Source organism: Heloderma suspectum, chromosome 5 (genome assembly GCF_057233095.1).
Source record: "Heloderma suspectum isolate Gila_16-S chromosome 5, 16-S_ref, whole genome shotgun sequence".
NCBI lineage: Eukaryota > Metazoa > Chordata > Lepidosauria > Squamata > Helodermatidae > Heloderma > Heloderma suspectum.
The window spans coordinates 176,343,039-176,357,164 of record NC_139462.1 but is presented as its reverse complement, the minus strand read 5'-3'; the positions used below and the strand labels follow the sequence as shown (position 1 = coordinate 176,357,164).

General features: G+C 40.3%; 1 protein-coding gene across 3 annotated transcripts in view; it reads right to left on the bottom strand.

Moving 5' to 3' along the window:
* The window catches only part of ANKRD28 (ankyrin repeat domain 28), a 139,500-nt gene that overhangs the window by 45,657 nt on the left and 79,717 nt on the right, over window positions 1-14,126 (bottom strand). For all 3 annotated transcript variants that reach the window (XM_084858448.1, XM_084858447.1, XM_084858446.1), the window contains 2 exons: window positions 6,879-6,957; window positions 5,133-5,203 (listed from right to left, as the gene is read on the bottom strand). In XM_084858448.1, coding sequence (XP_084714574.1) covers window positions 5,133-5,203; window positions 6,879-6,957 — 150 coding nt within the window. The remainder of the gene's footprint in view (window positions 1-5,132; window positions 5,204-6,878; window positions 6,958-14,126) is intronic.

Here is a 14,126-nt window from a genome sequence, read left to right as displayed (position 1 = left end):
GCACTTCTGCGGTACCGGTTAAACCCATCCCAGGCTTAATTTACTGACCTCCTGTCCTGAGCCTTGCCTTTGTGGTTGGAAACTGAAAGTAGAAATATACAGGGCAGGTGCAGTACAAGCAGCCTCTGTTGCCACTCTCAGAATAACGACATGACAGGGGGGCGGGGAGTGGCACCCCCTTGTCCCTACGAGCCGATGCCCATGTCTGAGAGGAAGGCTAGCTTGGTTCCCTCTCTGTTGTTTTCCTATGGGCAGGCAATCATGTTTTTATTCAGGCAGACCTTTGGCATGTAAGCAGTTGAAGGGGGTTTAACTGATTGCGTGCTGTGGTTATGTCTTTTACTGTTGTGTTTTTAACTGATTTGTTTGTCTTCTACGTTTTAAATAAGATTTTGTATTAACCTGTATTTTATTATTTTTAGCCACCTTGAGCGCCATTCTTGGAAGAAAGGTGGATCTACATTCAATAAAAATATTTGTCATGTATTAGTATTTTGTTTTATTAATTGTTTCCTGATGTTTTTGTGATGTTGTCTTATGATTTTATTGCAATTTGCTTTGAGGACTATATAGTGGCCTATAACTTTAAATATGAAAATAAATATTAAATATGAAAATATATAAAGTTATACCTTAGTGAAAATCAGTCCACTGTCCATCCACACTCAAATACATGATATGTTAATCATTAATTCTTCTAGATTTTCTAGATTATACCCATGTATTTAGCTAGATCACTAGAAAGCCAGTATTTGGGTTTTATTGCCTTAGCTTCATACAGGAATGCCTTTACAGAGTTAAGCTATACTGTTATGCCTGCTACTTTATTAAAAGGCCATTATAAGAAGTTAGCATTGGAACACAGTAGTGTTTTGTAAAACTGTAATTGAGAATATTACCCATTATGTTACCCAATGTGCTCTTCATAAGACCCACATGAAAAATATTTGTCTGAGTTTAGGCTGAGGAAAAATTTTGTTACACCTAATGAATTTGTCTGTTTTCTTTTGTATGATAAAGAAAAATATGTTACATTGCATATGTCCTTATCTGCACTGGTGCCAGGAAACTGAGAGCTAAATCTGTTGCTCAACTCTGGTTTTATTCATTGCATTTCTAAACTGCCCAATAGCTGAAGTGCTGATGGTTCCTTCTGTTTTGTTCTGACTTACAGTTCAACAGTAAAATTACTACTGGACTCAAATACACATGTGCACATGCACACACAGACACACAGTCCGCTGTTGATCCAATGATTTCACGCAGGCAATGCTGATAATATGATAATACATTTGTATTGCTTTATGTGTGATGAAACAAACATTTTGTAAGGGGAAGGGAGCCACTTGTATAAGAATGAATATAACAGCAAATGTGAGAGAGAGAGCACAGTGACCTAGCTGGCAGCTCAGTGGGAAACAAGAGTTTTGGGAGTTGAATGAGTAGCATATTTGCAACTCCCTAGGAATTGCAAATGTGCTACTCATAAGACAATTTTTCATTTTGGAATTTTACTAGTAATATATGGTATGTGAAAAAAGGAGAGACAGGAAAATGACCTAGACCTTCCACTCCACAGATCAACCACCAAACCAGACAGCCACAGGAGAAGAGGGACACATGAAACCTTTGGCTCCGCTGCTGTGAGGATGCAATGATTCAACTTTTGTCCTTCCCACAGTATCATGAATGGAACCTAGGGATACATAATATTCCAGCAGGAGTTGTAGACTAGTAGAAAACTGCAGTATAACACACACAAGAAGTTCCAGTTCTGATCCCTGGCTATGGACCTCCAGGAAGAGCTAGGAAGAGCCATACCCACATGCCAACCAATCTGAAATGGTGCAATCTAATAACTAATCACAGTGATTAACTCATGGACCAATGATTTTACTCAGGTAATTGCTTGGTTTATTCATTCCCTACAACACCTTGCACTTAGGCCAGCCATCTTCCTGCCACCCTGCCATACCTCCTTGGTCTCCAACCAGTTAGTTTCTTGGCAGTAGCTATTATTTTCACAGCAAATCTGATCACTGATAACTTTTCCACCCATTTCATAGAAGCACTTCTGCTTGGCCAGGAGAGTCAAGAGGACATTAATCCTTTCATCTCCATAGACACAGCTTTGCTGGTGCTCCAGTATCAACAGAGTGGGAAAGATGAGTCCCTGAAGCCTGCTGTGGTGTAGTGCTGGTGAATCCACTGTCTTCTTACCCTACTACTTGAGTTTCCCATCATGAAGTAATATGAGTAAGGGGACGGCTCCTTATCTGCTAGATATCATGAGAACAGAGACACAGTTGAAACTCACAACTTTTATTGAACAATAACCACTGGGGAATAAATTCTGACAGTATCAGAGTTCAGCATAATGGGGTTGCTACCTTTTTTTTCTTGCAGCGCTCCTGTGCCTGAAACAGCTGTACAACAGACAGCAAAACAACAGGTGCAACTTTCCCAGTCTCCACACATGGATACTGCTATACCTGTTAAATTGTGATTTGTTATGCATTCTGGAGAGACACAGAAGTCTTGCTAGAAAAAGGTGGCAACCCCAGAAAGGAACAGCCACTTTTTTGCTGGTTACTGCTGCTATTCTTGCTCGTGGTCTCCATGGCATTGGAGTGGAGAACATCCTTGGCTTTGTGTGTGTTGAATGGTTGCCTGTTGAGACAAGAGAGACATGGGAATTGTAATGAATAATAAGCAGGAGCTGTAACAGAGTTCCTGTGACTGGGTGCTCATTACAGGTTGGTGAGCTAGTACTTAAGGGTGCTGCCTCCTAGGTGTTCTTGCATCCTCATGCTTGGCCTAAGTTCCCACTCTCCCATGAGTAATTCTTCCAGTGTAAAAGTATGGAGATTTACCTATTTAGGGAGATGCAGTAACTAATCAATACTCATCCATCCAATGTAGGGAGTGCCCTGAAAACCTGTTTCCAGTTTGTTCTGCTTCATGTACTTGGGTAATAATCCTGCAAAGAATAACAGATCGTAATTGTTTACCCAACAGTAGCATTAGGTGGAACAGAGCAGTGTTCATCAACAAAAGTGTCTGCACTCCCTATAGCTCTCACCAGTGTGTGTGTGTTTCTCTGCAATTCCACACACTGGATGAGTGAATGTTCTTTTAATGACTATCATCCTCAATAGGTGAATCAGAGGGCTACCATTGGAAAGTTAGGCCAAGGCACATGAAACAAGAGTATCTACTTTAGAGTACTCATGTACTCTAGCATCAACACCTAATGAGCGCCTAGTGGAAAGTCAGGGAGTGGAGTGTGGCCAACAGGGACTCACTTATTGAATAATTGCCATCCCTTATCACAAACGGAATAATTACTATCCTTTATATAGAGGACACCACTATTGTTTATTGCATAAGAGAGGGTTTTAAAGTCTATATATAGCTTCCCCCATTATTGAGGGAACAGGGGGAGATTGGGTGACATTGTGGCCATGGGCATTCATCCCTTTCCTTAGAGGTTTGGGCGGGGTGAGAGATGGAGAGGGTGCAGGAGTCCTGCTTTAAGGAATGATTATTTCCCCACTTAGTAAGCCCCTGTTCTTTTGCTTACCTGTATGGGGTGACCTTGAAGATTCAATTGCAGGAATGAGGTTGGAATTCCTAGCAGGTGTTTGTTTCTGCAGTCCTGAGAAAGAGCACCTGTAAGGGTTCTGAGAGACTCCTTCTTCTTCTTCTCTTAATTTTTCATTGTTCTCTCTGGCCACTGGAAATCTGTTGTGCTTCCTTGTGCTAGGTGCATAACTGCAAAGTTCCCTGTCACAGTGTTCCCAGTCATGTGCCCATAATTCTCTAAACATATAGGTAGTGTGATGTAGTTTCATACCACGAGTTTTGATACATATGATTGGTGTTCCCTGTATGTATATATACCTCGTGCTGTGTCATGCTGTCATTGGCTCCCAGGATCCACTAAGGCAAAAGTTATGTATGTACGTACGTACGTACTTGTATGCTTTTAATTACAATCATTTCTATCTTGCTTTTCAGGATACAAATTCTTCTAAAGCAGCTTACAAATAACAACATTCATCAATAAATTGCAACGATCAATATATAAAATATGTTATTAGGATCCCTCTACAGGGATGGTGGCAGATGGCTCTGGGGCAGGGAGGTGGGGGGAGACAGTACAACCTGTGGCCCTCCAAACATTTTGGCTTTCAACTCTCATCATCCCTCACCATTGGCCATGCTAGCTAGGACTGATGGGAGCTGTGGCCCTCTAGATGTTTTGGCCTACAAGTTGCTCATCCCTGGTCTAGTTGGAACAGGTGCAGCACCTGATGTTATCGTGCCTTCCTCCCTCTGTCTCTTGGAATCCTTCCCACAGGGCAGCTGGTGGTAGATGGCCCTGTGGGGGAGGCAAGGCAATAGTCGAGCTAGAGCAGGCTTTGAGGTTTAAGAGGGGGAGTCACTGGCTGGGTTTGTATGATCAGGGAAGGAAAATAAACCATCGTAGCTTATTTCCCTGCCCTGCACGTGCCGGTCACATGCTGCATCATTACCATAATTGCCCTTGCCAGGTGCAGTTTGTTGTGTTGTCTGAACCCAGCAAGGGTGCATGGTGGGTGGGTTCACAAACCATCCCACAACACATGGCTTGCTCTAGGGTTGTGGGGTGGTTTGTAAACCCATGCTTGCCATGTTCAGACAACATGACAAACCACACCCAGCGAGGGTAATGATGGTAATGACACGGCATGCACAGGGCAAGGGATATAAGCTATGATGGCTTATTTTCCTTCCTCAGACATGTGAACCCAGTCATTATGAGCTCTATCAACTCCAATGGGCACCACAATTTTGCTAGCTTAACTTCACATTGACAGGGAAAGAAGGGCTTAACCCTGGGGCTGGACTAAGTTGGCAACTCATTCACTAACATGTCCTCCTACTCCAACCACTTTTCTCCTTTTACTCTCATTCTTGTGATGGCATAGAATTTAATGCCAACTTAAGGGTCCACCATACCAATGTAACTTGCAGTTGTGCCTATTTAAGGAATTTAGTAGCAACACTACTCTTGTCCAGTTAGTGTAATTTGAGGATAGGATCATATTACAGTATTCTTTCTATTGATTAAAAAAAACCCTCCATACCTCACTACATGATGCAACAGCTCGGTGTAACGGAGTCAACCATTTGCTGTCTTTGGCATTAACTCTAGCTCCTGCATATATAAAGAGAATTTTTTTAAAAAAAGCAATATAATATACAAATTCTGTTTTAAATTGTATGCACCTAGTCATGAAATACAGGCTAATAAAAATATTAAAACATTGCTGCAGGATAATTACATATTGATTGGAGTGTAAATAATACTTCTCTGCACACTGCAGTTTATATATTTCTCCCTTAGAAGAACCAAAGTTTAATTACATTATCCAATTTGTTCACGAACCAGAGTTTGCCAGATTATTCAGAAGTGCAATGAATAGTACAAGGCAGTAAATAAGCCAATATTTAGCTTATTTAACTTAGCCTGTCAAGTTTCTCTGACAGGATGTGAAAATTCTCCACTTTAATCTAGTAATGTGTCTTTGATGATTAAAAACTAAATAAGATTAGCCCTACGTTAAAACCAACATAGTATCTGCATCCAGCTAATTTACATTATTGCATGTCTGTAAACATCATACTTTAGGAACTCAGTCTCAAAACAATGCTACAGAGCAGAACGACTAAAGCTGCAATCCTATGCATGCTTACCTGGAAGTAAGCCCCACTGAACACAGTAGGACTTACTTCCAAGTAAATATGCATAAACAAACATGCATAGGATTACACTGGAAGAAACCCGGAAATGCAGTACTCCCAGTAAACTATACTCATGGAACAAAACAAAAAAACACAGGGAGAGGAAATTTAGAGGAATAATAATTTGTTCAGCTTCACCTCCTCTCTAATTATAGTTCTGTGTTAATGGAGAAGAAGAAAATAGAAGCAGCAACAGTGCAGATTTCCTCTGTAGAATAGAAAGAAGTGCTCAACAACCTAAGCAAAGCACAAATGACACTCTCAAAAGCAGCTCTGGAAACAAGTTAACAGACTACATGCATCATAGTAAAACAGATGCATGCATTATTGTTAAGATAACATTTAAATATGAGTCTTAAAATACAGGGCTGAAATGGTATGTCTGTTAGAAAATACACTAGAAGTGGCATGGGAAGAAGAGAGGCAATGCTGTTTCATCATTAGGCACCTATTCTAAGATAGACACCTGCTTTCTTTTCCAAACTCTAGCACAACCCAAGCTTTAATATCAATTCTTGCTCATCACCTGCTACTTGATCCTTTTAACTGGAGATTCCAGGGACTGAACTGGGAATCTTTACCATGCAAAGCACGTGTTCTACCACTGAGCTATCGCTTATCTCCTGAAGTGCTTACAATCAGGGGAACACCAAAGACAAATAAAAGATCTTCCGAGGCATATTGCTCTATCCTGCCAGTGTTACCGCAGCTTTCCCCAACTAAACTAGGTTTAGGAAGCTCTCATTTATGCAGCATAGGAACTTGACCTCTACAAATGGTGTTCATGTAATTCAAAGTTCAGTAATTAGCTTTCTGTAGTAGAAACAATATTTACATAAAAAACAACGGAGAGCCTTGTGGCACCTTAAAGACTAACAAATGTATTTATTCTGGCATCAGCTTTCATTGACACTGTCCACTTCATCAGATGCATTGATAGAGAGGGACTTATTAGTATATGTATATTAAACATTTAAATGATTAAACTGGATAAACAGGTAGTTAATATTTCTTATTACATTTGCAAAATTTGTATAATGATGGTTTCTATGCACAGAGCTTGTCCATAATCAAGAAAAACACCATACCAGATAAAATAAGTAGCTCAATAATTTCTGCATCTCCCAGATATGCAGCAGCATGTAAAGGGGTCCGTTTTTCATTATCCTGTGAAAAGAGGGGGAAACATATTAACAATAACAACAACAAGAAAAAGCATAATCATCAACTTCTTCTTCTACAAATTAAAATCATGGTACAAAGTTATTTTCCAAATACTCATGTTTAAATTTTTAGAAACGCAACAGCAGTGTTAACTATCCATATTGTTAATATTCTTATATCCAACCATTCAACAATCGATTTGGAGCACCAAATATCTCAGAAACTGAGAGAAGTTAAAAGAAAATATTATTTATTATAACGTTAATTTTTGTTATTATTTTATTGTTTCTTTGTATTTAAGTTTTTAATTTGTATACCACCCAGAGAACTTCAGTTCTTGGGTGGCTTAAAAATTTACTGAATAAATAAATGCATAAATGAAAGGGAACGATTCTATACTGGGAGGGCAGCTGAGGTGCCATAGGATGCTGCAGACCTCCTGCTCTGCCAGAGGTGGTCCACCACCAAAAGTCGCCCCAGTGCAGCAGCAGAAAGCTCCACCAATCTTGCTGTCCCACTGGCAGGGCTCAGTGCCTATTGGCCACAATGGAGGAGGGCACGGAGCTGGCTACCTCCCACTTGCTGTTTGCCAATAGGGCTGTGGATGCGGCAGTTGCTTCACTGCAGATTTCTTCTTCCACCCTCCACCAGTAGGTAGAATTGCTCTGCCAGTCATATTATAGAAAAGCAATATTATATCTACCCAACGAATATGCAATAAAAGCATGCTACTGTATCTCAAATCATGGTTTTTGTTGTCTTCCCTCTCTTAATTCAACACATTTAAAGGGTTCGCATATAATGTAACCCAATGGTATGGATTATTGAATCTGAGCTGTTACGTTGTGCAAATCCAGCCATGCTAACAAACCATGGTTTATTAACCACAAACAACTCAGAAAGAGAATCCATGGTTTGTTGTTGGGTTGTGAACTATGGGCTGCTTAAACCATGGGTTGATGTTACATGTGAACCGAGAACCAAGGGTTGTGCATGGATTGTTTCACCAGGCTACAGAGGCAGTGGGTATGAGTGGTAAAAACAAACGAACTCAGCACTCTACATGCCAGTACTACAGCACTGCAAAGGCATTTGGGAAACAGGGAAGGAGACAGCAAAGGAAAAGGGAAACAAACAACCCAGAGACTGAGAAAACAAACCACGGTTTCTTTGATCATCTGCCAGACAAACCCTTGGTGGGGCAACAAACCATGGGTTAAATAAACCATGGGTTTGCATTATTTGCAAACAAGGTCCGTTAGTTTGTCAAGTGTACCATTTGCCAAATTTTATTTATCTAATGTCTTGTTCCCCTTCATGGATCACTGCCTTGTTGTGGCGAAGGGGCTTGTGTAACTCAGTGAAGCCATAAGCTATGCCGTGCAGGGCCACCCAAGACGGACAGGTCATGGCAGAGAGTTCTGACAAAATGTGGTCCACTGGAGAAGGAAATGGCAACCCACTCCAGTATTCTTGCCAAGAAAACCCCATGGAACATATTACAAAGCTAAAAGATATGATGCTGGAAGATGAGCCCTTCAGGTCGGAAGGTGTCCAATATACTACTGGGCAAGAGCAGAGGGCATTTCCAAGTAGCTCCAGAAAGAGTGAAGCGGCTGGGCCAAAGCCGAAAGGACACTCACCTGAGGATGTGTCTGGTGGTGAAAAGAAAATCCGATGCTGTAAAGAACAATATTGTTTAGGAACCTGGAATGTAAGATCAATGAATCAAGGTAAGCTGGAGGTGGTCAAACATGAGATGGCAAGACTGAACATCGACATCTTGGGAATCAGTGAACTAAAATGGACAAGCATGGGAGAATTTAATTCAGGTGACCATCATATGTACTTCTGTGCACAAGAATCCCTTAGAAGAAATGGAGTAGCACTCATAGTCAACAAAAGGGTGGGAAAAGCAGTACTGGGGTACAATCTTAAAAATGATAGAATGATCTCAGTACGAATCCAAGGCAAACCATTCAACATCACAGTAATTCAAGTCTATGCCCCAACCACTGAGGCTGAAGAAGCTGAGGTTGATCGGATCTATGAAGACCTACAACACCTTCTAGAACTAACACCAAAAAAAGATGTCCTCTTCATCATAGGGGATTGGAATGCTAAAGTAGGAAGTCAAGAAATCACCGGGATAACAGGCAAGCATGGCCTTGGTGTACAAAATGAAGCAGGACAAAGGCTAATAGAGTTTTGCCAAGAGAACACGCTGATCATAGCACTCTTTTCCAACAGCACAAGAGGCGACTCTACACATGGACATCACCAGATGGTCAATATCGAAATCAGATTGATTATGTCCTTTGCAGCCAAAGATGGAGAAGCTCCATACAGTCAGTAAAAACAAGACCTGGAGCTGACTGTGGCTCAGATCATGAGCTGCTTCTTGCAAAATTTCGGCTTAAATTGAAGAATGTAGGGAAAACCACTAAACCGTTCAAGTATGACCTAAATCATATCCCTTATGAATATACAGTGGAGGTGAGGAATAGATTTCAGGGATTAGACCTGATAGACAGAGTGCCTGAGGAACTATGGACGGAGGTCCGTAACATTGTTCAGGAGGCAGCAACGAAATCCATCCCAAAGAAAAAGAAATGCAAGAAAGCAAAGTGGCTGTCTGATGAGGCTTTACAAGTAGCTGAGGAAAGAACGGAAGCAAAAAAGCAAGAGAGAAAGGGGAAGATATATCCAACTGAATGAAGATTCCAGAGAATAGCAAGGAGAGACAAGAAGGCCTTCTTAAATGAACAATGCAAAGAAATTGAGGAAAACAATAGAATGGGAAAGACTAGAGATCTCTTCACGAAAATCGGAGATCTCAAGGGAACGTTTTGTGCAAAGACGGGCATGATAAAGGACAAAGAAGGCAGGCACCTAACAGAAGCAGATGAGATTTAGAAGAGGTGGCAAGAATACACAGAAGAACTATACAGGAAAGATCTGAATGTCCCTGATAGCCATGACAGTGCGGTCACGGAACTTCAGCCGGACATCATCGAGAGTGAAGTCAAGTGGGCCTTAGAAACCATTACTAACAACAAAGCTAGCGGAGATGACAGTATTCCAGCTGAGCTATTTAAGATCCTAAAAGACGATGCTGTTAAAGTGCTGCACTCAATATGCCAAAAAATTTGGAACACTCTACAGTGGCCACAAGACTGGAAAAGGTCAGTTTACATTCCAATTCCAAAGAAGGGCAACGCCAAAGAGAGTTCAAACTACCGTACAATTGCGCTCATTTCACATGCCAGCAAGGTGATGCTCAATATCCTACAAGCTAGGCTTCAGCAGTATGCGAACTACCGGAAGTACAAGCTGGGTTTCGAAGAGGCAGAGGAACTAGAGATCAAATCGCCAACATTCACTGGATCATGGAGAAAGCAAGAGAATTCCAGAAAAAATGTCTATTTCTGCTTCATTGACTACGCTAAAGCCTTTGATTGTGTGGATCACAACAAACTGTGGCAAATTCTTAAAGTGATGGGAATACCAGACCACCTTACCTGTCTCCTGAGAAACCTGTACGAGGGTCAAGAAGCAACAGTAAGAACCACACATGGAACAACCGTTTGGTTCAAAACTGGGAAAGGAGTACGACAAGGCTGTATATTGTCGCCCTGCTTATTTAACTTATATGCAGAGTACATCATGAGAAACACCGGGTTGGATGAATCACAGGTCGGAATTAAGAGTGCTGGGAGAATTATCAACAACCTCCGATATGCAGATGATACCACCCTAATGGCAGAAAGTGAAGAGGATCTAAACAGCCTCTTGTTGAGGGTGAAAGTGGAGAGTGCAAAAGTTTGAAAGTCAACATAAAAAACCTCAGATCATGGCATCTGGCCCCATCACTTCCTGGCATATGGAAGGGGAAGAAATGGAAGCAGTGACAGATTTTATTTTCTTGGGCTCCAAGATCACCGCAGACAGTGACTGTAGCCATGAAATTAAAAGACGCTTGCTCCTTGGGAGGAAAGCTATGGCAAACCTAGACAGCATAGTAAGAAGCACAGACATCACCTTGCCGACAAAGGTCCATCTAATCAAAGCTATGGTTTTCCCAGTAGTAACGTATGGCTGTGAGAGCTGGACTATATGGAAGGCTGAGCGCCGAAGAATTGATGCTTTCCAACTGTGGTGCTGGAGAAGACTCTTACGAGTCCCCTGAACTGCAAGGAGGTCAAATCAGTCCATCCTAAAGGAAATCAACCCTGAGTGCTCATTGGAAGGACAGATACTGAAGCTGAAGCTCAAATATTTTGGCCACCTAATGCGAAGAGAAAACTCTCTGGAAAAGACCCTGATGCTGGGAAAGACTGAGGGCAAAAGGAGAAGGGGACGGCAGAGGATGAGATGGCTAGATAGCATCACTGATACAATGAATATGAACCTGAGCACACTCCGTGAGAGAGTGCAGGACAGGATGGCCTGGCGTGCTATGGTCCATGGGGTCACGAAGAGTCGGACACGACTGAACGACTGAACAACAACAACAACTATGTCTTGTTAATGCTTTATCATTTTTCCATTTTTTGTTTGTCTGGTTTTTGCTATATCCAACTTAGTAGCTGTTAAACATGAAATCATACCTTGGTTTATTTTAGTTATATTATAATTAAAAGCATTGTCTTTGGTTCTAACTTTAATTTACATTCAACTATCCTTTGAATATCTGTGTACTTTAGTCCAAAATTTTAGGATAATCCCACCACATCTGGCGGTAGTCAGCTGCTACCTGACAACACTTCTGGCATAAGTCTATTTCATCTTTATCCATTTTGTTTATTTATTATTTCAAATTCCAGCCATAAAATATTTTATTAAAATTCTATTTTAAGTTGGCACAGATGGCATTGCTTGCTATTCCAGTAAAAACAGATTTTAGCCATTAGTATTCTAATCAACCTTTCCCATCTCTCTTTAAAATTTTCCCTTCTTCATAGATCTTTGTCAAAACTTGGTAAATTTTTGATAATATAACTTGAATGTTAACTGCTAAGGCCAAATTTTCAAATTCTGAATAATGTGTTTAATACATTTTATCTTATCTCTACACTTACATAATTTCTTAATTGACAAAACTGAAACCAATGGCAGTGATCTGGCTCAAATATTCTCTTTAATTCATCCCAAGGTCAGAAAATCTTGTAATACTGTATTTTATCCAAAGGACTTCTGTTTGCTATTCTAAAAAAAGCATTATAAACTATAATTTCTTGTTATGTTTGAACTAGTCCACTATGTTTCAAAGTGTATTAACTAGAGCTACACAAATCTGAATTTGGAGTATGTTTGACCTATTTATTCCTAAATTATTCTTTATTTTTAATGGAACTCCTACACAGCAATTTCTCGGGGGGTAGCCGTGTTAGTCTGTTGCAGACTAAGGTACCAAAAGATTCTATTTTTGCCAAACCATACAATGCTCTTAATCTTGCTATTAGAAGCAACAATTGAGGACCATCACATAGTTGTCTTTTGAAATAACTGTTTTTCTTTGCAATAGTAGGGGGAAATTGTTGGGGGCAGTGGGAGACTGGGTAGTGGAAGGATGAAGCACCCTCCTGTCGCTTCTCTCCTGAAAATCCCTGCCTACCATTTGCCGTGAAGAAACATCAGTCCAAGTTCCCAGTCCTATGTTTAGGTAAACAAGACATCTGGTATATTTTGAAGTCCCATATGACTTGAATGGGATGTGACAGGATTAATTATATACTGATTTTTAAACTTCACAAATCAGACACATGAAAATAAAATGTTAACCTGTTTATGAGGACTATAAATTTACAAGTAGCTTTTAGTTGAACACCAGTGGAAATTATTAAAAACTAATGAGGGCTTATATTACATTCTGAATTAAAGTATTCTAAAATATGCCATCCAAAGAACTAGTTTCCACAAAGTATTTTAGAACACACACAGAGCGAGGAACTGAATGTGTTATGCAACTAGCAGAAACAAGCAATACAAACACCTCCCCTCAACAAATTTAGAGAACAAGAAGGACTGTCTTTTCATGTATTACAAAAGTGGTGCCCAATTAAGTCCTTAAACCTTGGAAAGTTTATGACATAAGAAAGCAACACAGCAAACAGAAGATGTGTGTTCTTTCATAATCTTATCTGACAAAGAAGTACTGAACTCGTTGTAGCTGCTAATATAGCTTCATATGGTCACTTTAATTAGACCTTAAATTCAAATTCTTTCTAGTTAACATGTCATAGAACACTGAGACAAGTGTTACTCAAGCAGCACTGCCAATGAAATGTTCATACTAAAATCAAGATTGACCTGAAATATCTTGTCATGTCTTCGATAAATTACATATTTCACAAGCGTGTCAGCAACTAATCTCTCAGTAACATTCATAGAAGCTGATCAGTATCAGCATCTCAGTAACTATAATGAGGTACTGATACTGATCAGATTATATGAATGTTACAAAAAAAGAACACAAAAGAGCAATAGAACTCAACAAATGGCAGAAAGGAAGAGAACGATAGGTATGGGGAAAGAAACCTCACTATACCAAAAGAAATACTGCACACAGCTGTTACATCCTAACATAAATTTCTCATTAAGTTTAGGAAAAGTTTCCACAGAAACCAAAATGTGTGCTTTACAACTTAAACAGCATGTTTCAGGAATACCCAAGAAGTTGTTTTAATGCAAATCACTCAATGAAAACCTTGAAGACATCTGTCAACGAACATGAAATAAAGCTACTGTTGACAATATGGGTTATGCAAAATCCATTATTCCTAACTCTCTCATACATAATCATCATTCCAAATAACCTGAAATAATTCAATTAACTCATAAGCTGTTTATGTGAACATAGTTTCAGCCTTTCAGGTTAATGGCTTAAATCCAATCTCTCTCCCCTCCTCCCCAAAACTGCTCCAGAGGGTTCCCCAATCCTCCAGAGCAGATTTGAGGGCATGTGGGGACTGCAAGGGGAAACCATTCTGCCAGTGGACACCCAGCGTTGGATACAACCCATTGATCCAGCAGGGAAAGGGATAAATTAATGCAGCACCATCAGTGTGAAAAGAACTATCGCATACCACAAAACCTGCCCAAGTCTTGTTTTAAGCAAGGGTGAGATACATTTTGGGGTTGTTTGGGGTTGACAGTGAAAACTTCCCACT